At 49.6% G+C, this 24,740-nt stretch overlaps 1 protein-coding gene across 1 annotated transcript; it reads left to right on the forward strand.

Annotated features, from left to right (window-relative positions):
- The first annotated feature begins 5,203 nt into the window (after positions 1-5,203).
- On the forward strand, positions 5,204-24,740 carry LOC144508931 (uncharacterized). The gene is made up of 3 exons (XM_078237145.1): positions 5,204-5,896; positions 6,758-6,816; positions 24,209-24,740. The coding sequence occupies exons 1-3, from the start codon at positions 5,576-5,578 to the stop codon at positions 24,225-24,227; spliced, it is 399 nt and encodes a 132-aa protein (XP_078093271.1). The 5' UTR covers positions 5,204-5,575; the 3' UTR covers positions 24,228-24,740.

Genomic DNA, 24,740 nt, shown 5'->3' on the forward strand with positions numbered 1-24,740 from the left:
CTTCCACTTTAACTTTTCGGGCGCTGCCCCTTTAATTTAGTATGAGGCGGGGGCTTCCGTTGACCCCCGGGAGGATGCCCCGCCTCATAGGGCAGCGGCTAATTGGAGGCTGGCAGCTCTGCACGCCGGCAGCGCCAAGGAAGAGTGGTGTCCGCTGTTGGTACTGCAGGTCGGCCAAGGAGGTGGCGTGCAGCGATACTCCAATGGGGCCAGGCCGACAGACCCCAACATAGAGCATGGGAGGCACTGTCGCTGGGTGAGAATCCTGCTACTCCCTCCCTAACAGCGCTGTGGCTGTACCTACACCACACGGACTGTAGCAGTTTCAAGATGGCGGCTCACCCACCACCACCTTCTTAAGGGCAGTTAGGGGTGGGCAATAAATGCTGGGTCGAACCAGCGTAACCCACAGCCCATAAAATAAATGTTATACCGTGTTGGACAGGGGAGAGAGTGGATATGGAGCCAAAACGGTGGGAGGGGGTGCCTCCGGTTGACACAAGGGTCCCGGGAAGGAGGCAGAGTCCCCCCCCCCCCGCCCCACCCACCCCACTTTCACTGTCAATGGGCCGACATGGTTAAACTCTGCTGGGCAAGACTGGGTGCGGGTTATGCCAGAGCAGTGTCAAGGTAAGGCCCTTCATTGGGCACCAGTTGCTCACTAAGAGCCTCAGTTGGGCCACAGGGAGGGAGGGGACCACCCAACCAAGGACTCTGCGGCTGTCAATAATGTTGTGGAGGGGACGGATGAACAGGAAAAGGTACATCACCACTGGCACTGTCTAAAATTACAGGTCCACCCGCCTGCCTTTAGCCCCAAATCTCTCAACCTCAGCGAGCTATGTTCTCAACAAATCTCTGTATCTACCTCCATTCCACATCCAGCAATCCCAATGACCCACCTTCTCCCAATATCCCACTGTTTCTTTTCTCCCGGAAACTTCTATCATTATCCCTTGAACCCCCATTTTCACTGTTGATGCCAATCATTCTGTGATGACTTCTCCCCCATTTCAATTACCCTTTGGGTAAGAGAGATGTCCCTAGATTTCCTGTTATTCTGATACCCAGAATCATCCCTTGATGCTGCCCATTGCATTCCGACTGACCCCTCCAGGACAGTAATACCCTTCCTGCTACTGTGTGTGGAGTTGGGGCTGATTTTTCTTTGGGCTCCAATCCAGGTCAGGATTTGAGATCAGTTATTACACCCCGAGCTACAGCTCCATCCTGCAATCAATGTCTCATTCGATGTAACAGCCTCCCGGACTGTGAGGCAGTATGTTGACTACCCTCATAATGTAAATCCCATCCACTAACATAAAAAGTTTGGTTCAGATGTGCTTCAACGCAGCATCTGCTAGTGGCACAGCAGAGCTTCAAAAACTGGGGTCTTCCACTTGGTGGTACAGTGCCGGCTGAGCAGTAAGCTTAGACATCAACACTGGAAAATAATCAAACCAATGAAATCTATTAGTAATAAAAACTGAGTGACCCACAGACAGACATTGAGGAGACACTGAGTGACCCACAGACACAGAGTGAGGAGACACTGAGTGACCCACAGACACAGAGTGAGGAGACACTGAGTGACCCACAGACACAGAGTGAGGACAGACCGTGTGACCCACAGACAGAGAGTGAGGAGACACTGAGTGACCCACAGACACAGAGTGAGGAAAGACCGAATGACCCACAGACAGTGAGGACAGACCGTGTGACCCACAGACAGAGAGTGAGGAGACACTGAGTGACCCACAGACAGAGAGTGAGGAGACACTGAGTGACCCACAGACAGAGAGTGAGGAGACATTGAGTAACCCACAGACACAGAGTGAGGAAAGACCGAGTGACCCACAGACAGAGAATGAGGACAGATTGAGTGATCCACAGGCAGAGGGTGAGCACAGACTGAGTGACCCACAGAGAGTGAGGAGACACTGAGTGACCCACAGACAGAGTGAGGAGACACTGAGTGACCTACTGTGTACTGATGGAAAGGAAAAGTCTGTGGGTTTACTGTGCGGGTTTACTGTGCAGGTTTACTGTGCGGGTTTACTGTGCGGGTTTACTGTGCGGGTTTACTGTGCGGTTTTACTGTGTGGGTTTACTGTGCGGGTTTACTGTGCGGGTTTACTGTGCGGGTTTACTGTGCGGGTTTACTGTGCGGGTTTACTGTGCGGGTTTACTGTGCGGGTTTACTGTGTGGGTTTACTGTGTGGGTTTACTGTGCGGGTTTACTGTGCGGGTTTACTGTGCGGGTTTACTGTGCGGTTTTACTGTGCGGGTTTACTGTGCGGGTTTACTGTGCGGTTTTACTGTGCGGGTTTACTGTGCGGTTTTACTGTGCGGTTTTACTGTGTGGGTTTACTGTGCGGGTTTACTGTGCGGTTTTACTGTGCGGTTTTACTGTGCGGGTTTACTGTGCGGGTTTACTGTGCGGGTTTACTGTGCGGTTTTACTGTGTGGGTTTACTGTGCGGGTTTACTGTGTGGGTTTACTGTGCGGTTTTACTGTGTGGGTTTACTGTGCGGGTTTACTGTGCGGGTTTACTGTGCGGGTTTACTGTGCGGGTTTACTGTGCGGGTTTACTGTGCGGGTTTACTGTGCGGGTTTACTGTGCGGGTTTACTGTGCGGGTTTACTGTGCGGGTTTACTGTGCGGGTTTACTGTGCGGGTTTACTGTGCGGGTTTACTGTGCGGGTTTACTGTGCGGGTTTACTGTGCGGGATTACTGTGCGGGTTTACTGTGCGGGTTTACTGTGCGGGTTTACTGTGCGGGTTTACTGTGCGGGTTTACTGTGCGGGTTTACTGTGCGGGTTTACTGTGCGGGTTTACTGTGCGGGTTTACTGTGCGGTTTTACTGTGCGGGTTTACTGTGCGGGTTTACTGTGCGGGTTTACTGTGCGGGTTTACTGTGCGGGTTTACTGTGCGGGTTTACTGTGCGGGTTTACTGTGCGGGTTTACTGTGCGGGTTTACTGTGCGGGATTACTGTGCGGGTTTACTGTGCGGGTTTACTGTGCGGGTTTACTGTGCGGGTTTACTGTGCGGGTTTACTGTGCGGGTTTACTGTGCGGGTTTACTGTGCGGGTTTACTGTGCGGGTTTACTGTGCGGGTTTACTGTGCGGGTTTACTGTGCGGGTTTACTGTGCGGGTTTACTGTGCGGGTTTACTGTGCGGGTTTACTGTGTGGGTTTACTGTGCGGGTTTACTGTGCGGGTTTACTGTGTGGGTTTACTGTGTGGTTTTACTGTGTGGGTTTACTGTGCGGGTTACTCTGTGGGTTCACTGTGTGGGTTTACACTGCAGGTTTACTTTGTGGGTTACTCTGCCAGCTTACTCTGCGGGTTCAGCCTGCGGGTTCCTCTGCCGTTTACTCTGCCGTTTACTCTCCACAGTCGCAAGTTGCCGGACGTGGGCCTGAGTTCATGAAGAATTTATTTAATTTGTTTGGCCTCAGTCCTCTGGTTCTGAACTTCCTGCATTGCCTAAAGGTTGAGCCACGCGCTGGGGAGAACATCTATGTAACACGAACAGAGATTCAACGATTGCCCCAATATCCTTTTCCTGGTTCTAATCTCCACCAGACGCAGAATAAGGAGCTTCTTCATTTGCGTAACCTCCGTATGTAAGTCTGAGCTGGTGGCTTCTCACTGCCTGGGGAGAGAATGTTTGCTCCCACGGTGGTTTATCTACACTCTGCTGCATTACACAGCTCCCTGGTGGCAGCAAAACAACACAATCAAACCACAACGTAAAGCACAGCTTACAAACCAACCAGGGCGATGACAAGCACGGGCCGGGGGCGGTGGGGGGTGAGTGGGAGGCATATTTGTTTTGTCCAAATCAAATAAACTAAATTAGACAAACTCAGGGACAAAGTAAGAAGGGAAACTTAAAACATCAATTTAACATGTGATTAAAGGGGTTAATAATACACCCCAGTCCTTGCGGTGCCCGGCGCGCACGGAAGGAGGAGTTAGAGGCAGAGGGTGTGAAATGTAAGGCAAACGGGTGTCCAAACTAGACTATGCATTGAATCAGCGAATAGTTACAATAGGAGGCCATTCAGCCTGTCATGTCTATGTTGGCCCTCTGTCTGACCAAGGACCACTCGCCTGTCTTTTCCCCGTAGCCCTACCAATTCTGTAACCGATCCTTCAGCCAGCCTCAATCCACCCTGCCTCCATCACAGCCTCGGGCAGGGAATTCCAGCCACAAAGAGTTGAAGACACAAAACTTTGGTCGCTGGTTAAAATGGATCTTGGAGATGCAACTGAAACGTTTCTGCTGGTGGGTCAGGATTGGCCACCAAATATTCCCGAGTATGAAACTTTCACAAGAACACAAGAAGAAATAGAAGCAGGAGCCAGCCACCAGGCCCTTCAAGCCTGTCCCGCCCATTCAGTATGATCATGGCTGATTTATACTGGCCTCAGCTCCTGTCCTGTGCCATTTCCCCATAGCCTTCTCACCGAATCCCTATAGTGCAGTCGAGGCCATTCAGCCCATCGGGTCTGCACTGAATCCCTGGCGGAGAATCTTACTCAGGTCCTCCCCCAACACCCCATCCCCGTAATCCTGCATATTTACCCCACTAATCCACCTAACCGGCACCCATTGGGACATTAAGGGGCAATTTAGCATGGCTAATCCACCTAACCTGCACCCATTGGGACATTAAGGGGCAATTTAGCATGGCTAATCCACCTAAACTACACATCTTTGGAGTGTGGGGAGAAACCGGAGCACCCGGAGTAAACCCACGCAGACGTGGGGAGAACGGCATTCTCCGTTGGCCTCGGGTGGGATCGTACCAAACTCGGGCGGACGTGCCAGTAAAATTCCGCCCATTGTGTCAGGACATCTTGAAGCACGTCTTGCGGTCTTCCCAATCCCAAGGCAGGAAGATCCGGGCCAACGGGCTTTGAGCTTTTTCTCTAACCGCTGGATTTACAGATGATGCTCCCACCTATGGCGATGTGCTCGAAGCAGGATACGAGAACGTGCTGAAGCTGAAGGAGACGAGGCAGAAACTGATACAGCCGCTGCCCAAAAGGTTAGTGAGACGGCACACTGAGCAAGAGGGCAGACAGGCAGCCCTCCCTCCCCCCACCCTCCCGGCAGCTACAGCTGGTATCTGAGTAACAGCTGTGGGCAGCATGCCAAGGGGCAGAGCGGCTACTGCACCTCCTCGCAGACTGCAGAGAGTTTGGCCAAGCACAGCTCAGCCACTGGGACTTTCCTGCATAGTTGTTTATGTATTATTGTCACAAGTAGGCTTACATTAACACTGCAATGAAGTTACTGTGAAAATCCCCTAGTCGCCACACTCTGGCGCCTGTTCGGGTACACCGAGGGAGAATTTAGCATGGCCAATGCACCCTAACCAGCACGTCTTTCGGACTGTGGGAGGAAACTGGAGCACCCGGAGGAAACCCACGCAGACACGGGGAGAACGTGCAGACTCCGCACAGACAGTGACCCAAGCTGGGAATCGAACCGAGGTCCCTGGCGCTGTGAGGCAGCAGTGCTAACCACTGTGCCACCCATGTTCAGTTCAATGGAATCATGGCTAATTATTGCGGTTCCTTCCCACTCCCCAAAAGCCCCGTCAGTGCCTCACAGTTCTCTGATTGGCCCATTTTTATTTATTTCATCTCGCCGCTGCCCAGCAGAAAGTGTGGCCAAGAGAACAACTCGATCCCGAGGCAGCAGCCGGCGGCAAGAAAAGGCAGCAAGAAGCGGCAGCGTCGGAGTCGGAATGGGGAAGCGGCAGCGACGACACACAGAGACAACGGTGTGGACAGCCACCAGCTGGGAGAGGACACAGAGCTTACAGACAGTGCTGAGGCCTTCGGAAAGGAGCCGGAAAATTTGAGCCTTGAAGAGGCGAGTGTGTATGTGTGTGTATGTGTATATGGGTCTGTCTGTGTGTGTATATGCGTGTGTGTGTATATCTGTGTGTATATGTGTGTGTGTGCATATGTGTGTCTGTGTATATGTGTGTGTGTGTCTATGTATATATTATGTGTATATGTGTGTGTGTGTATATTATGTGTGTGTGTGTATAGAACATAAGAAATAGGAGCAGGAGTAGACCATCTAGCCCCTCGAGCCTGCCCCGCCAATCAGTAAGATCATGGCTGATCTGAAGTGGATCAGTTCCACTTACCCGCCTGATCCCTATAACCCCTAATTCCCTTACCGATCAGGAATCCATCTATCCGTGATTTAAACATATTCAACGAGGTGGCCTCCACCACTTCAGTGGGCAGAGAATTCCAGAGATTCACCGCCCTCTGAGAGAAGAAGTTCCTCCTCAACTCTGTCCTAAACTGACCCCCCTTTATTTTGAGGCTGTGCTCTCTAGTTCTAGCTTCCTTGCTAAGTGGAAAGAATCTCTCCACCTCTACCCTACCCAGCCCCTTCATTATCTTATAGGTCTCTATAAGATTCCCCCCTCAGCCTTCTAAATTCCAACGAGTACAAACCCAATCTGCTCAGTCTCTCTCATAATCAACACCCCCCATCTCTGGTATCAACCTGGTGAACCTTCTCCGCACTCCCTCCAAGGCCAATATATCCTTCCGCAAATAAGGGGGCCAATATTGCACACAGTATTCCAGCTGCGGCCTCACCAACGCCCTGTACAGGTGCAACAGAGAGGTATACATTTCCCAGTCTCAGAAATCACAGTGGTATAACACATTCTGCCTCGTTCTCTCCAAAATAACGTCTATTTTCTTACAGGACCTGGTTGCTGGGACACGCAAGTTAAACACCAGCAAAGACTTCTTAAAAATTCCAAAGTGAGTAGATGTCTAACATGGAAGAGTCAGTTTCTGGGAGAGTATTAGGAGTATGGGGTTAAAGTTATAGCGTAGAATCGTTGGCCGCGATTCTCCCAAAAGCGCTGAATTGGTGTGAAAACTGTTCTAGATCCCGACTGTTTTCTCAGTTCAGCTTCTCACCTGAATCTCCGCACTCTGTGCACTGCAGAGGTCCCAGTCGTGAATCTCATTAAAAACCCAGGGGGGCGGGAGCTATTCGCAATGTGTTATACCACAGTTCTGGAACTCTGCGCATGCGCAGTAACCCCGATCTGTCAGACTCCCCGTTTGCTAGCCAGCTCGATCGCTGCCAAGCCTGGACCCTGTCAGCGCTGCCCCTCCAGTCTCCCCCCGCCCCCCCCCCCCCCCCCCCCCCCCCCCCGAACCACGGCCTGATCACGGCCCCCACAACAATTCCCAGGCCAGCCCTGACCCGATGTACACATCCAGTAATGGCGATGCCCCCCACCTACCACACCCCGGCAGACCCCCCCCCCGCGCCCACCGCTGACCGCCCCCCCTCCCCGGGGTCAGACCCCCTTCCCCAGGAGGCAGGCCCACCACCCCCCACCCCGTCCCAATCGCTGCCCTCCCTCCATCCTAGACCGATCCCAATGCAGAGTGGCAGCGGGACCCCCCCCACCCCCACCAATCACCCCTAGGCCCCGCCCACATTAGGCCCCGCTCCCTTGGCACTGCCCGATGTCCGGTGGGCAGTGCCAAGGCACATCCTGGGCATGGACACTTTGCCCCTTGGGCAGTGCCAGAAGGCACAGGCTGGCACTGCCAGGGTGCTCATGCTCAGGGGGCACCCGCCCCCCCCCCCCCCCACTGCCCAACCACCTGCGGGGCCCCCAATTGCCCGCCTTCATTCTGGCAGGGTCTCCTGCTATTTTACCGAACTTGGGTTGCTAGTCTAAACCCCACCAGAATGAAGTACTCCTGGTGGGATGGGAGATTCAATCGGGACCTGAAAGTTCCCGATAATTAGATTTAAACAACATTTAAAACATATTTTAAAAAGATTCAAATTACTTACCTGTCTTCCTGCCGGTTTCCAGTGTGGTCTGACCGGCGACTGTTCACCGGCTCTGGAAAATGCGCATGCGTTCCCGGCGCATGCACAAATCCCGAACAAGGCCGGCGATGCACATCTCCCACCGCGATCCGCCAGAAAAGTTGCGGGTCCCGATGGGAGAATCGCGGCCAGTGTTTCATTGTAGGGAATGGGATCAATCCATATTGAGGGGTCTCAGAACAGTGTTACAGTGTTTGGGGTGAGATTCTGTTGTGTGGTGCGGGGGAAATATTGAGTGTGTGGAGTAAGTCTTACAGTGAGGGTTGTGGGGTATATCAGAGTGTTACAGTGAGGGGTGTGGGGTGTATCAGTGTTATAGTGAGGAGTGTGGGATATATCAGTGTTATAGTGAGGAGTGTGGGATATATCAGTGTTATAGTGAGGAGTGTGGGATATATCAGTGTTATAGTGAGGGGTGTGGGGTATATCAGTGTTATAGTGAGGAGTGTGGGATATATCAGTGTTATAGTGAGGAGTGTGGGATATATCAGTGTTATAGTGAGGGGTGTGGGATATATCAGTGTTACAGTGAGGAGTGTGGGATATATCAGTGTTATAGTGAGGGGTGTGGGATATATCAGTGTTATAGTGAGGGGTGTGGAGTATATCAGTGTTACAGTGAGGGTTGTGGGGTATATCAGTGTTACAGTGAGGGGTGTGGGATATATCAGAGTGTTACAGTGAGGAGTGTGGGATATATCAGTGTTACAGTGAGAGGTGTGGGATATATCAGTGTTATAGTGAGGGGTGTGGAGTATATCAGTGTTACAGTGAGGGGTGTGGGATATATCAGAGTGTTACAGTGAGGGGTGTGGAGTATATCAGTGTTACAGTGAGGGGTGTGGGATATATCAGAGTGTTACAGTGAGGGGTGTGGAGTATATCAGTGTTACTGTGAGGGGTGTGGGATATATCAGAGTGTTACAGTGAGGGGTGTGGAGTATATCAGTGTTACAGTGAGGGGTGTGGGATATATCAGAGTGTTACAGTGAGGGGAGTGGGGTATATCACGGAGCTACAGTGAGGGGTGTGGGGTATATCAAAGGGTTACAGTGAGGGGAGTGGGATATATCAGTGCTACAGTGAGGGGTGTGGGGTGTATCAGTGTTACAGTGAGGAGTGTGGAATGTATCAGTGTTACAGTGAGGGGAGTGGGGTATATCAAAGGGTTACAGTGAGGGGAGTGGGGTATATCGGTGTTACAGTGAGGGGTGTGGGATATATCAGAGTGTTACAGTTGGGGGGGTGGGATATATCAGAGTGTTACAGTGAGGGGTGTGGAATATATCAGAGTGTTACAGTGAGGGGTGTGGGAGAGATCAGAGTGTTACAGTGAGGGGTGTGGAATATATCAGAGTGTTACAGTGAGGGGTGTGGGTTATATCAGAGGGCTACAGTGAATGGTGTGGGGTATATCAGAGTGTTACAGTGAGGGGTGTGGGGTTTATCAGAGGGCTACAGTGAGGGGTGTGGGGTATATCAGTGTTACAGTGAGGGGTATGTGATATATCAGAGTGTTACAGTGAGGGAATGAGCTGAAAAAGGGGCTTAGGAGAGCTAGGAGGGGACACGAGAAGTCCTTGGCGGGTCGGATCAAGGAAAACCCCAAGGCTTTTTACTCTTATGTGAGGAATAAAAGAATGACCAGGGTGAGGTTAGGGCTGGTCAAGAACAGTAGTGGGAACTTGTGTATGGAGTCAGTAGAGATAGGCGAGGTGATGAATGAGTACTTTTCTTCAGTGTTCACCAAGGAGAGGGGCCATGTTTTTGAGGAAGAGAAGGTGTTACAGGCTAATAGGCTGGAGGAAATAGATGTTCGGAGGGAGGATGTCCTGGCAGTTTTGAATAAACTGAAGGTCGATAAGTCCCCTGGGCCTGATGAAATGTATCCTAGGATTCTTTGGGAGGCAAGGGATGAGATTGCAGAGCCTTTGGCTTTGATCTTTGGGTCCTCGCTGTCCACGGGGATGGTGCCAGAGGACTGGAGAATGGCGAATGTTGTTCCTCTGTTTAAGAAAGGGAATAGAAATGACCCTGGTAATTATAGACCGGTTAGTCTTACTCCGGTGGTTGGTAAATTGATGGAAAAGGTCCTTAGAGATGGGATTTACGACCATTTAGAAAGATGCGGATTAATCCGGGATAGTCAGCACGGATTCGTGAAGGGCAAGTCGTGCCTCACAAATTTGATAGAATTTTTTGAGGAGGTAACTAAGTGTGTTGATGAAGGTAGGGCAGTTGATGTCATATACATGGATTTTAGTAAGGCGTTTGATAAGGTCCCCCATGGTCGGCTTATGATGAAAGTGAGGAGGTGTGGGATAGAGGGAAAGTTGGCCGATTGGATAGGTAACTGGCTGTCTGATCGAAGACAGAGGGTGGTGGTCGATGGAAAATTTTCGGATTGGAGGCAGGTTGCTAGCGGAGTGCCGCAGGGATCAGTGCTTGGTCCTCTGCTCTTTGTGATTTTTATTAATGACTTAGAGGAGGGGGCTGAAGGGTGGATCAGTAAATTTGCTGATGACACCAAGATTGGTGGAGTAGTGGATGAGGTGGAGGGCTGTTGTAGGCTGCAAAGAGACATAGATAGGATGCAAAGCTGGGCTGAAAAATGGCAAATGGAGTTTAACCCTGATGAATGTGAGGTGATTCATTTTGGTAGGACTAATTTAAATGTGGATTACAGGGTCAAAGGTAGGGTTCTGAAGACTGTGGAGGAACAGAGAGATCTTGGGGTCCATATCCACAGATCTCTAAAGGTTGCCACTCAAGTGGATAGAGCTGTGAAGAAGGCCTATAGTGTGTTAGCTTTTATTAACAGGGGGTTGGAGTTTAAGAGCTGTGGGGTTATGCTGCAACTGTACAGGACCTTGGTGAGGCCACATTTGGAATATTGTGTGCAGTTCTGGTCACCTCACTATAAGAAGGATGTGGAAGCGCTGGAAAGAGTGCAGAGGAGATTTACCAGGATGCTGCCTGGTTTGGAGGGTCGGTCTTATGAGGAAAGGTTGAGGGAGCTAGGGCTGTTCTCTCTGGAGCGGAGGAGGCTGAGGGGAGACTTAATAGAGGTTTATAAAATGATGAAGGGGATAGATAGAGTGAACGTTCAAAGACTATTTCCTCGGGTGGATGGAGCTATTACAAGGGGGCATAACTATAGGGTTCATGGTGGGAGATATAGGAAGGATATCAGAGGTAGGTTCTTTACGCAGAGAGTGGTTGGGGTGTGGAATGGACTGCCTGCCGTGATAGTGGAGTCAGACACTTTAGGAACATTTAAGCGGTTATTGGATAGGCACATGGAGCACACCAGGATGATAGGGAGTGGGATAGCTTGATCTTGGTTTCAGATAAAGCTCGGCACAACATCGTGGGTCGAAGGGCCTGTTCTGTGCTGTACTGTTCTATGTTCTATATCAGTGCTACAGTGAGGGGTGTGGGATATATCAGTGTGTTACAGTGAGGGGAGTGGGATATATCAGTGCTACAGTGAGGGGTGTGGGGTGTATCAGTGTTACAGTGAGGAGTGTGGGATATATCAGTGTTATAGTGAGGGGTGTGGAGTATATCAGTGTTACAGTGAGGGGTGTTGGGTATATGAGTGATACAGTGAGGGGTGTGGGATATATCAGAGTGTTACAGTGAGGGGTATGGGATATATCAGTGTTACAGTGAGGGGTGTGGGATATGTCACTGTTACAGTGAAGGGTGTGGGATATATCCGTGTTACTGAGAGGTGTGGGTTATATCAGAGTGTTACAGTGAGTGGTGTGGGGTATATCAGTGTTACAATGAGGGGTGTGGGCTATATCAGTGTTACAGTGAGGTGTGTGGGATATATCGGTGTTACAGTGAGGGGTGTGGGATATATCAGTGTTATAGTGAGGGGTGTGGGATATATCAGAGTGTCACAATGAGGGGTGTGGGATATATCAAAGTGTTATAGTGAGGGGTGTGGGATATATCAGAGTCTTACAGTGACAGATGTGGGATATATCAGTGTTACAGTGAGTGGTGTGGGATATATCAGTGTTACAGTGAGGAGTGTGGGCTATATCAGTGTTACAGTGAGGGGTGTGGGATATATCGGTGTTACAGTGAGGGGTGTGGGATATATCAGTGTTACAGTGAGGGGTATGGAACATGTCTGTTCTTGGCAGACAGGATTAAGGAGAATCCCAAGGCATTTTATTCATATGTTAGGAACAAAAGGGTTGTTAGGGAAAAAAGCGGACCTCTCAGGGACAAAAGTGGGGACTTATGCTTGGAGCCCAAAGAAGTAGGGGAGATCCTAAATGAATACTTTGCGTCGGTATTCACAAAGGAGAGGGATGTGTTGACTGGGAGTGTCTCGGAGGGGAGTGTTGAACCGTTGGAGAAAATCTCCATTACAAAGGAGGAAGTGTTAGGTTTGTTAGAGAATATAAAGACTGACAAATCCCCAGGGCCTGATGGAATCTATCCAAGGCTGCTCAGGGAGACGAGAGGTGAAATCGTTGGGCCTCTGACGCAAATCTTTGTCTCGTCACTGGACACAGGTGAGGTCCCAGAGGATTGGAGGATAGCTAATGTGGTCCCGTTATTTAAGAAGGGTAGGAAGGATAACCCGGGTAATTATAGGCCGCTGAGCTTGACGTCCGTGGTGGGGAAGTTGTTGGAGAAGATTCTTAGAGATAGGATGTATGCGCATTTAGAAAGGAATAAACTCATTAACGATAGTCAGCATGGTTTTGTGAGAGGGAGGTCATGCCTCACCAACCTGGTGGTGTTTTTTGAAGAAGTGACCAGAATGGTTGACGAAGGAAGGGCCGTGGATGTTGTCTATATGGACTTTAGTAAAGCGTTTGACAAAGTCCCTCATGGTAGGCTAGTGAAAAAGGTTGGATCTCATGGGATAAAGGGGGAGGTGGCGAGATGGGTGGAGAACTGGCTTGGTCATAGAAGACAGAGGGTGGTAGTGGAAGGGTCTTTTTCCGGCTGGAGGCCTGTGACTAGTGGTGTTCCGCAGGGCTCTGTATTGGGACCTCTGCTGTTTGTGATTTATATAAATGATCTGGAAGAAGGAGTAACTGGGGTGATCAGTAAGTTTGCGGACGACACAAAACTGGCAGGACTTGCAGATAGTGAGGAACATTGTCAGAGGCTACAGAGGGATATAGATAGGCTGGAAATTTGGGCAAAGAAATGGCAGATGGAGTTCAATCCTGATAAATGCGAAGTGATGCATTTTGGTGGGAATAATGTAGGGAGGAGCTACACGATAAATGGAAGAACCATAAAGGGTGTAGAGACGCAGAGGGACCTGGGTGTGCAAGTCCACAGATCTTTGAAGGTGACGTCACAGGTGGAGAAGGTGGTGAAGAAGGCATATGGCATGCTTGCCTTTATAGGACGGGGCATAGAGTATAAAAGTTGGGGTCTGATGTTGCAGATGTATAGAACGTTGGTTCGGCCGTATTTGGAATACTGCGTCCAGTTCTGGTCGCCACACTACCAGAAGGATGTGGAGGCTTTGGAGAGAGTACAGAGGAGGTTTACCAGGATGTTGCCTGGTATGGAGGGGCTTGGTTATGAGGAGAGATTGGGGAAACTGGGGTTGTTCTCCTTGGAAAGACGGAGGATGAGGGGAGACTTAATAGAGGTGTATAAAATTATGAAAGGCATAGATAGGGTGAACGGTGGGAAGCTTTTCCCCGGGTCGGTGGTGACGTTCACGAGGGGTCATAGGTTCAAGGTGAAGGGGGGGAGGTTTAACACAGATATCAGAAGGACATATTTTACACAGAGGGTCGTGGGGGCCTGGAATGTGTTGCCGGGCAAGGTGGTGGAGGCGGACACACTGGGAACGTTTAAGACTTATCTAGACAGCTATATGAACGGAGTGGGAATGGAGGGATACAAAAGAGTGGTCTAGTTTGGACCAGGGAGCGGCGCGGGCTAATTGTTCTTTGTTTCTCGTTTCAAGGCTTCATTCTATGATCATCTTGCTGGTGCCAGTACAGAGCGAGACTGCGGATAGTTGGGAACCTGTCTCGGGGGCAGGGAATTCAGATGGTGTTCGTAAAGCAGAAGTGGAAATGAATAGGGTTGGGAAGCATTTTCTGATCAGGGCCAGTGTGATCTCCTGGACTCGTTTCGATCGCCACAGGGGGTCGGAGAGGAATTTCCCAGATTTTTTTTTTCCCCATATTGGCCCTGGGGTTTTCACTCTGGGTTTTCGCCTCTCCCTGGAGATCACATGGTCTGGAATGGGGGGGTGGGGGTGAGTTAATAGGTTGTGATGAACAAAGCATCGTAGCTGTGAGGGACAGCTCGGTGGATAGGATATTAGGATGTAGATAGGCTGGAAAATTGGGCGGGGATCCTGGATTCAGGATTCAATCCTGGACCGGGGAGCGGCGCGGGCTTGGAGGACCGAAGGGCCTGTTCCTGTGCTGTATTGTTCTTTGTTCTTTGTTCTTATATCAGAGTGTTATAGTGACGGGTGTGGGATATAAATCAGAGTGTTACAGTGAGGGGTGTGGGGTATATCAGTGTTACAGTGAGGGGTGTGGGGTATATCAGTGTTACAGTGAGGGGTATGGGGTATATCAGAGTGTTACAGTGAGGAGTGTGGGATATATCAGAGTGTTACAGTGAGGGGTGTGGGATATAAATCAGAGTGTTACAGTGAGGGGAGTGGGGTATATCAATGTTACAGTGACAGATGTGGGATATATCAGTGTTACAGTGAGGGGTGTGGGATATATCAGAGTGTTACAGTGAGGGGTGTGGGATATATCAGAGTTTTACAGTGAGGGGTGTGGGGTATATCAGTGTTACAGTGAGGGGTGTGGGATATATCAGAGTCTTACAGTGACGGATGTGGGATATATCAGTGTTACAGTGAGGTGTGTGGGGTATATCAGAGTGTTACAGTGAGGGGTGTGGGGTATATCAGAGTGTTACAGTGAGGGGTGTGGGGTATATCAGTGTTACAGTGAGGGGTGTGGGATATATCAGAGTGTTACAGTGAGGGGTGTGGGATATATCAGAGTGTTACAGTGAGGGGTGTGGTGTATATCAGAGTGTTACAGTGAGGGGTGTGGGGTATATCAGAGTGTTACAGTGAGGGGTGTGGGGTATATCAGAGTGTTACAGTGACGGGTGTGGGATATATCAGAGTGTTACAGTGAGGGGTGTGGGATATATCAGAGTTACAGTGAGGGGTGTGGGGTATATCAGTGTTACAGTGAGGGGTGTGGGATATATCAGAGTGTTACAGTGAGGGGTGTGGGATATATCAGAGTGTTACAGTGAGGGGTGTGGTGTATATCAGAGTGTTACAGTGAGGGGTGTGGGGTATATCAGAGTGTTACAGTGAGGGGTGTGGGGTATATCAGAGTGTTACAGTGACGGGTGTGGGATATATCAGAGTGTTACAGTGAGGGGTGTGGGGTATATCAGAGTGTTACAGTGAGGGGTGTGGGGTATATCAGAGTGTTACAGTGAGGGGTGTGGGGTATATCAGAGTGTTACAGTGAGGGGTGTGGGGTATATCAGAGTGTTACAGTGAGGGGTGTGGGGTATATCAGAGTGTTACAGTGAGGGGTGTGGGGTACATCAGAGTGTTACAGTGAGGGGTGTGGGGTATATCAGAGTGTTACAGTGAGGAGTGTGGGGTATATCAGAGTGTTACAGTGACGGGTGTGGGATATATCAGTGTGTTACAGTGAGGGGTGTGGGGTATATCAGAGTGTTACAGTGAGGGGTGTGGGGTATATCAGAGTGTTACAATGAGGAGTGTGGGGTATATCAGAGTGTTACAGTGAGGGGTGTGGGGTATATCAGAGGGTTACAGTGAGGAGTGTGGGGTATATCAGAGTCTTACAGTGACAGATGTGGGATATATCAGAGTGTTACAGTGAGGGGTGTGGTGTATATCAGAGTGTTACAGTGAGGGGTGTGGGGTATATCAGAGGGTTACAGTGAGGAGTGTGGGGTATATCAGAGTGTTACAGTGACGGGTGTGGGATATATCAGAGTGTTACAGTGAGGGGTGTGGGGTATATCAGTGTTACAGTGAGGGGTGTGGGGTATATCAGAGTGTTACAGTGAGGGGTGTGGGGTATATCAGTGTTACAGTGAGGGGTGTGGGGTGTATCAGAGTGTTACAGTGAGGGTTGTGGGGTATATCAGTGTTATAGTGACGGGTGTGGGATATAAATCAGAGTGTTACAGTGAGGGGTGTGGGGTATATCAGTGTTACAGTGAGGGGTGTGGGGTATATCAGTGTTACAGTGAGGGGTATGGGGTATATCAGAGTGTTACAGTGAGGAGTGTGGGATATATCAGAGTGTTACAGTGAGGGGTGTGGGATATAAATCAGAGTGTTACAGTGAGGGGTGTGGGGTATATCAATGTTACAGTGACAGATGTGGGATATATCAGTGTTACAGTGAGGGGTGTGGGATATATCAGAGTGTTACAGTGAGGGGTGTGGGGTATATCAGTGTTACAGTGAGGGGTGTGGGATATATCAGAGTCTTACAGTGACGGATGTGGGATATATCAGTGTTACAGTGAGGTGTGTGGGGTATATCAGAGTGTTACAGTGAGGGGTGTGGGGTATATCAGAGTGTTACAGTGAGGGGTGTGGGGTATATCAGTGTTACAGTGAGGGGTGTGGGGTATATCAGTGTTACAGTGAGGGGTATGGGGTATATCAGAGTGTTACAGTGAGGAGTGTGGGATATATCAGAGTGTTACAGTGAGGGGTGTGGGATATAAATCAGAGTGTTACAGTGAGGGGTGTGGGGTATATCAATGTTACAGTGACAGATGTGGGATATATCAGTGTTACAGTGAGGGGTGTGGGATATATCAGAGTGTTACAGTGAGGGGTGTGGGGTATATCAGTGTTACAGTGAGGGGTGTGGGATATATCAGAGTCTTACAGTGACGGATGTGGGATATATCAGTGTTACAGTGAGGTGTGTGGGGTATATCAGAGTGTTACAGTGAGGGGTGTGGGGTATATCAGAGTGTTACAGTGAGGGGTGTGGGGTATATCAGTGTTACAGTGAGGGGTGTGGGATATATCAGAGTGTTACAGTGAGGGGTGTGGGATATATCAGAGTGTTACAGTGAGGGGTGTGGTGTATATCAGAGTGTTACAGTGAGGGGTGTGGGGTATATCAGAGTGTTACAGTGACGGGTGTGGGATATATCAGAGTGTTACAGTGAGGGGTGTGGGATATATCAGAGTTACAGTGAGGGGTGTGGGGTATATCAGTGTTACAGTGAGGGGTGTGGGATATATCAGAGTGTTACAGTGAGGGGTGTGGGATATATCAGAGTGTTACAGTGAGGGGTGTGGGGTATATCAGAGTGTTACAGTGAGGGGTGTGGGGTACATCAGAGTGTTACAGTGAGGGGTGTGGGATATATCAGAGTGTTACAGTGAGGGGTGTGGGGTATATCAGAGTGTTACAGTGAGGGGTGTGGGGTATATCAGAGTGTTACAGTGAGGAGTGTGGGGTATATCAGAGTGTTACAGTGAGGGGTGTGGGGTATATCAGAGGGTTACAGTGAGGAGTGTGGGGTATATCAGAGTCTTACAGTGACAGATGTGGGATATATCAGAGTGTTACAGTGAGGGGTGTGGTGTATATCAGAGTGTTACAGTGAGGGGTGTGGGGTATATCAGAGGGTTACAGTGAGGAGTGTGGGGTATATCAGAGTGTTACAGTGACGGGTGTGGGATATATCAGAGTGTTACAGTGAGGGGTGTGGGGTATATCAGTGTTACAGTGAGGGGTGTGGGGTATATCAGAGTGTTACAGTGAGGGGTATGGGGTATATCAGTGTTACAGTGAGGGGTGTGGGGTGTATCAGAGTGTTACAGTGAGGGGTGTGGGGTGTATCAGTGTTACAGTGAGGGGTGTGGGGTATATCAGAGTGTTACAGTGAGGGGTGTGGGGTATATCAGTGTTACAGTGAGGGATGTGGAGTATATCAGTGTTACAGTGAGGGGTGTGGGATATATCAGAGTGTTACAGTGAGGGGTGTGGGGTATATCAGTGTTACAGTGAGGGGTGTGGAGTATATCAGTGTTACAGTGACGGGTGTGGGATATATCAGTGTGTTACAGTGAGGGGTGTGGGATATATCAGAGTGTTACAGTGAGGGGTGTGGTGTATATCAGAGTGTTACAGTGAGGGGTGTGGGGTATATCAGAGTGTTACAGTGAGGGGTGTGGGGTATATCAGAGTGTTACAGTGACGGGTGTGGGATATATCAGAGTGTTACAGTGAGGGGTGTGGGATATATCAGAGTTACAGTGAGGGGTGTGGGGTATATCAGTGTTACAGTGAGGAGTGTGGGATATATCAGAGTGTTACAGTGAGGGGTGTGGGATATAAATCAGAGTGTTACAGTGAGGGGAGTGGGGTATATCAATGTTACAGTGACAGATGTGGGATATATCAGTGTTACAGTGAGGGGTGTGGGATATATCAGAGTGTTACAGTGAGGGGTGTGGGATATATCAGAGTTTTACAGTGAGGGGTGTGGGGTATATCAGTGTTACAGTGAGGGGTGTGGGATATATCAGAGTCTTACAGTGACGGATGTGGGATATATCAGTGTTACAGTGAGGTGTGTGGGGTATATCAGAGTGTTACAGTGAGGGGTGTGGGGTATATCAGAGTGTTACAGTGAGGGGTGTGGGGTATATCAGTGTTACAGTGAGGGGTGTGGGATATATCAGAGTGTTACAGTGAGGGGTGTGGGATATATCAGAGTGTTACAGTGAGGGGTGTGGTGTATATCAGAGTGTTACAGTGAGGGGTGTGGGGTATATCAGAGTGTTACAGTGAGGGGTGTGGGGTATATCAGAGTGTTACAGTGACGGGTGTGGGATATATCAGAGTGTTACAGTGAGGGGTGTGGGATATATCAGAGTTACAGTGAGGGGTGTGGGGTATATCAGTGTTACAGTGAGGGGTGTGGGATATATCAGAGTGTTACAGTGAGGGGTGTGGGATATATCAGAGTGTTACAGTGAGGGGTGTGGTGTATATCAGAGTGTTACAGTGAGGGGTGTGGGGTATATCAGAGTGTTACAGTGAGGGGTGTGGGGTATATCAGAGTGTTACAGTGACGGGTGTGGGATATATCAGAGTGTTACAGTGAGGGGTGTGGGGTATATCAGAGTGTTACAGTGAGGGGTGTGGGGTATATCAGAGTGTTACAGTGAGGGGTGTGGGGTATATCAGAGTGTTACAGTGAGGGGTGTGGGGTATATCAGAGTGTTACAGTGAGGGGTGTGGGGTATATCAGAGTGTTACAGTGAGGGGTGTGGGGTACATCAGAGTGTTACAGTGAGGGGTGTGGGGTATATCAGAGTGTTACAGTGAGGAGTGTGGGGTATATCAGAGTGTTACAGTGACGGGTGTGGGATATATCAGAGTGTTACAGTGAGGGGTGTGGGGTATATCAGAGTGTTACAGTGAGGGGTGTGGGGTATATCAGAGTGTTACAATGAGGAGTGTGGGGTATATCAGAGTGTTACAGTGAGGGGTGTGGGGTATATCAGAGGGTTACAGTGAGGAGTGTGGGGTATATCAGAGTCTTACAGTGACAGATGTGGGATATATCAGAGTGTTACAGTGAGGGGTGTGGTGTATATCAGAGTGTTACAGTGAGGGGTGTGGGGTATATCAGAGGGTTACAGTGAGGAGTGTGGGGTATATCAGAGTGTTACAGTGACGGGTGTGGGATATATCAGAGTGTTACAGTGAGGGGTGTGGGGTATATCAGTGTTACAGTGAGGGGTGTGGGGTATATCAGAGTGTTACAGTGAGGGGTGTGGGGTATATCAGTGTTACAGTGAGGGGTGTGGGGTGTATCAGAGTGTTACAGTGAGGGGTGTGGGGTATATCAGTGTTATAGTGACGGGTGTGGGATATAAATCAGAGTGTTACAGTGAGGGGTGTGGGGTATATCAGTGTTACAGTGAGGGGTGTGGGGTATATCAGTGTTACAGTGAGGGGTATGGGGTATATCAGAGTGTTACAGTGAGGAGTGTGGGATATATCAGAGTGTTACAGTGAGGGGTGTGGGATATAAATCAGAGTGTTACAGTGAGGGGTGTGGGGTATATCAATGTTACAGTGACAGATGTGGGATATATCAGTGTTACAGTGAGGGGTGTGGGATATATCAGAGTGTTACAGTGAGGGGTGTGGGGTATATCAGTGTTACAGTGAGGGGTGTGGGATATATCAGAGTCTTACAGTGACGGATGTGGGATATATCAGTGTTACAGTGAGGTGTGTGGGGTATATCAGAGTGTTACAGTGAGGGGTGTGGGGTATATCAGAGTGTTACAGTGAGGGGTGTGGGGTATATCAGTGTTACAGTGAGGGGTGTGGGATATATCAGAGTGTTACAGTGAGGGGTGTGGGATATATCAGAGTGTTACAGTGAGGGGTGTGGTGTATATCAGAGTGTTACAGTGAGGGGTGTGGGGTATATCAGAGTGTTACAGTGACGGGTGTGGGATATATCAGAGTGTTACAGTGAGGGGTGTGGGATATATCAGAGTTACAGTGAGGGGTGTGGGGTATATCAGTGTTACAGTGAGGGGTGTGGGATATATCAGAGTGTTACAGTGAGGGGTGTGGGATATATCAGAGTGTTACAGTGAGGGGTGTGGTGTATATCAGAGTGTTACAGTGAGGGGTGTGGGGTATATCAGAGTGTTACAGTGAGGGGTGTGGGGTATATCAGAGTGTTACAGTGACGGGTGTGGGATATATCAGAGTGTTACAGTGAGGGGTGTGGGGTATATCAGAGTGTTACAGTGAGGGGTGTGGGGTATATGAGAGTGTTACAGTGAGGGGTGTGGGGTATATCAGAGTGTTACAGTGAGGGGTGTGGGGTATATCAGAGTGTTACAGTGAGGGGTGTGGGGTATATCAGAGTGTTTCAGTGAGGGGTGTGGGGTACATCAGAGTGTTACAGTGAGGGGTGTGGGATATATCAGAGTGTTACAGTGAGGGGTGTGGGGTATATCAGAGTGTTACAGTGAGGGGTGTGGGGTATATCAGAGTGTTACAGTGAGGAGTGTGGGGTATATCAGAGTGTTACAGTGAGGGGTGTGGGGTATATCAGAGGGTTACAGTGAGGAGTGTGGGGTATATCAGAGTCTTACAGTGACAGATGTGGGATATATCAGAGTGTTACAGTGAGGGGTGTGGTGTATATCAGAGTGTTACAGTGAGGGGTGTGGGGTATATCAGAGGGTTACAGTGAGGAGTGTGGGGTATATCAGAGTGTTACAGTGACGGGTGTGGGATATATCAGAGTGTTACAGTGAGGGGTGTGGGGTATATCAGTGTTACAGTGAGGGGTGTGGGGTATATCAGAGTGTTACAGTGAGGGGTATGGGGTATATCAGTGTTACAGTGAGGGGTGTGGGGTGTATCAGAGTGTTACAGTGAGGGGTGTGGGGTGTATCAGTGTTACAGTGAGGGGTGTGGGGTATATCAGAGTGTTACAGTGAGGGGTGTGGGGTATATCAGTGTTACAGTGAGGGATGTGGAGTATATCAGTGTTACAGTGAGGGGTGTGGGATATATCAGAGTGTTACAGTGAGGGGTGTGGGGTATATCAGTGTTACAGTGAGGGGTGTGGAGTATATCAGTGTTACAGTGACGGGTGTGGGATATATCAGTGTGTTACAGTGAGGGGTGTGGGATATATCAGAGTGTTACAGTGAGGGGTGTGGTGTATATCAGAGTGTTACAGTGAGGGGTGTGGGGTATATCAGAGTGTTACAGTGAGGGGTGTGGGGTATATCAGAGTGTTACAGTGACGGGTGTGGGATATATCAGAGTGTTACAGTGAGGGGTGTGGGGTATATCAGAGTGTTACAGTGAGGGGTGTGGGGTATATCAGAGTGTTACAGTGAGGGGTGTGGGGTATATCAGACTGTTACAGTGAGGGGTGTGGGGTATATCAGAGTGTTACAGTGAGGGGTGTGGGGTATATCAGAGTGTTACAGTGAGGGGTGTGGGGTACATCAGAGTGTTACAGTGAGGGGTGTGGGATATATCAGAGTGTTACAGTGAGGGGTGTGGGGTATATCAGAGTGTTACAGTGAGGGGTGTGGGGTATATCAGTGTTACAGTGAGGGATGTGGAGTATATCAGTGTTACAGTGAGGGGTGTGGGATATATCAGAGTGTTACAGTGAGGGGTGTGGGGTATATCAGTGTTACAGTGAGGGGTGTGGAGTATATCAGTGTTACAGTGACGGGTGTGGGATATATCAGTGTGTTACAGTGACGGATGTGGGATATATCAGTGTTATAGTGACGGGTGTGGGATATATCAGTGTTACAGTGAGGGGTGTGGGATATATCAGTGTTACAGTGAGGGGTGTGGAGTATATCAGTGTTACAGTGAGGGGTATGGGATATATCAGAGTGTTACAGTGAGGGGTGTGGGGTATATCAGAGTGTTACAGTGAGGGGTGTGGGGTATATCAGAGTGTTACAGTGAGGGGTGTGGGATATATCAGAGTGTTACAGTGAGGGGTGTGGGGTATATCAGAGTGTTACAGTGAGGGGTGTGGGGTATATCAGAGTGTTACAGTGAGGAGTGTGGGGTATATCAGAGTGTTACAGTGAGGGGTGTGGGGTATATCAGAGGGTTACAGTGAGGAGTGTGGGGTATATCAGAGTCTTACAGTGACAGATGTGGGATATATCAGAGTGTTACAGTGAGGGGTGTGGTGTATATCAGAGTGTTACAGTGAGGGGTGTGGGGTATATCAGAGGGTTACAGTGAGGAGTGTGGGGTATATCAGAGTGTTACAGTGACGGGTGTGGGATATATCAGAGTGTTACAGTGAGGGGTGTGGGGTATATCAGTGTTACAGTGAGGGGTGTGGGGTATATCAGAGTGTTACAGTGAGGGGTGTGGGGTATATCAGTGTTACAGTGAGGGGTGTGGGATATATCAGAGTGTTACAGTGAGGGGTGTGGGGTATATCAGTGTTACAGTGAGGGATGTGGAGTATATCAGTGTTACAGTGAGGGGTGTGGGATATATCAGAGTGTTACAGTGAGGGGTGTGGGGTATATCAGTGTTACAGTGAGGGGTGTGGAGTATATCAGTGTTACAGTGACGGGTGTGGGATATATCAGTGTGTTACAGTGACGGATGTGGGATATATCAGTGTTATAGTGACGGGTGTGGGATATATCAGTGTTACAGTGGGGGTGTGGGATATATCAGTGTTACAGTGAGGGGTGTGGAGTATATCAGTGTTACAGTGAGGGGTATGGGATATATCAGAGTGTTACAGTGAGGGGTGTGGGATATATCAGAGTCTTACAGTGACGGGTGTGGGGTATATCAGAATGTTACAGTGAGGGGTGTGGGGTATATCAGAGTGTTACAGTGAGGGGTGTGGGGTATATCAGAGTGTTACAGTGAGGGGTGTGGGGTATATCAGAGTGTTACAGTGAGGGGTGTGGGGTATATCAGAGTGTTACAGTGAGGGGTGTGGGGTATATCAGAGGGTTACAGTGAGGGGTGTGGGGTATATCGGAGTGTTACAGTGAGGGGTGTGGGGTATATCGGAGTGTTACAGTGAGGGGTGTGGGGTATATCAGAGTGTTACAGTGAGGGGTGTGGGGTATATCAGAGTGTTACAGTGAGGGGTGTGGGGTATATCAGAGTGTTACAGTGAGGGGTGTGGGGTATATCAGAGTGTTACAGTGACGGGTGTGGGGTATATCAGAGGGTTACAGTGAGGGGTGTGGGGTATATCAGAGTGTTACAGTGAGGGGTGTGATATATTGGCGTCCTTACCTTCATCAGCTTGAGCCTTAAGCACTGGAATTCCTTCCCTAAACCCCTCCGCCTGTCTCACCCTCTCTTCCCCTTTAAGATTCTCCTCACAGCTTATCTCTTTGACAAAACCTCTGTTCCTCTAACCTAACATCTCCTGTAGCCCAGTGTCAGAGTCCATTCCAAAGGCACCTTGTCTTATTACATATAAGGGGCTTTATAAATGTAGCTTGTTGTTGTACCTCAGTGTGTCACAGTGAAGGATGATACAGAAATATGTTACAATGATGATGTGTGTATCAGGTGGACTGAGTCCCAGAATTGGAGAGGAGGAAGGGGGTTGCGAACTGGGGGGGTTTGAGAGTGCAGTGATTGTTTTTGAGGGAGCTGCCTCACGGGGGAGGAAGTCTGGACCTCGATCCTACCAAGATATTGACTTGTTTTCCAGAATCCACCGCAGTGGATGATTGGAGACTGCCAGAACCACGTGCAGCTCGGTCTGACCTCACCGACACGAGGAAGCCTGGGCGTTCCAGCCCCTGACAAAAGCTGACTGAAGATGAAAATGACCAAGATTGGGGAAAGACCCTGGAGCCCATTCTCTGACTCTGCACCGTAACTGATTCCTAATAAATGTTATATTGGCAATCCAGAGATGACACAATGTTTGCAACCTGGCCAAGTATCTTCAAAACCAAACTCATATGGGTCCACCCATCCCACACATCCCAACTGAAGCATGCACATCACCCTGGCACAGCCTGCCCCAGTACAGCCACTGTCCCCACAGGCACATCACCCTGGCACAGCCTGCCCCAGTACAGCCACTGTCCCCACAGGCACATCACCCTGGCACAGCCTGCCCCAGTACAGCCACTGTCCCCACAGGCACATCACCCTGGCACAGCCTGCCCCAGTACAGCCACTGTCCCCACAGGCACATCACCCTGGCACAGCCTGCCCCAGTACAGCCACTGTCC

This window comes from Mustelus asterias, chromosome 21 (genome assembly GCF_964213995.1).
Source record: "Mustelus asterias chromosome 21, sMusAst1.hap1.1, whole genome shotgun sequence".
In the NCBI taxonomy this organism is placed as follows: domain Eukaryota; kingdom Metazoa; phylum Chordata; class Chondrichthyes; order Carcharhiniformes; family Triakidae; genus Mustelus; species Mustelus asterias.

Bases quoted from the DNA above. Each gene is read 5' to 3' on its own strand.
- LOC144508931 (XM_078237145.1), top strand. From the start codon at position 5,576: ATGGCTAATTATTGCGGTTCCTTCCCACTCCCCAAAAGCCCCGTCAGT. The intron at 5,897-6,757 runs GCGAGTGTGTAT...ATTTTCTTACAG, and splicing joins AAAATTTGAGCCTTGAAGAG to GACCTGGTTGCTGGGACACG.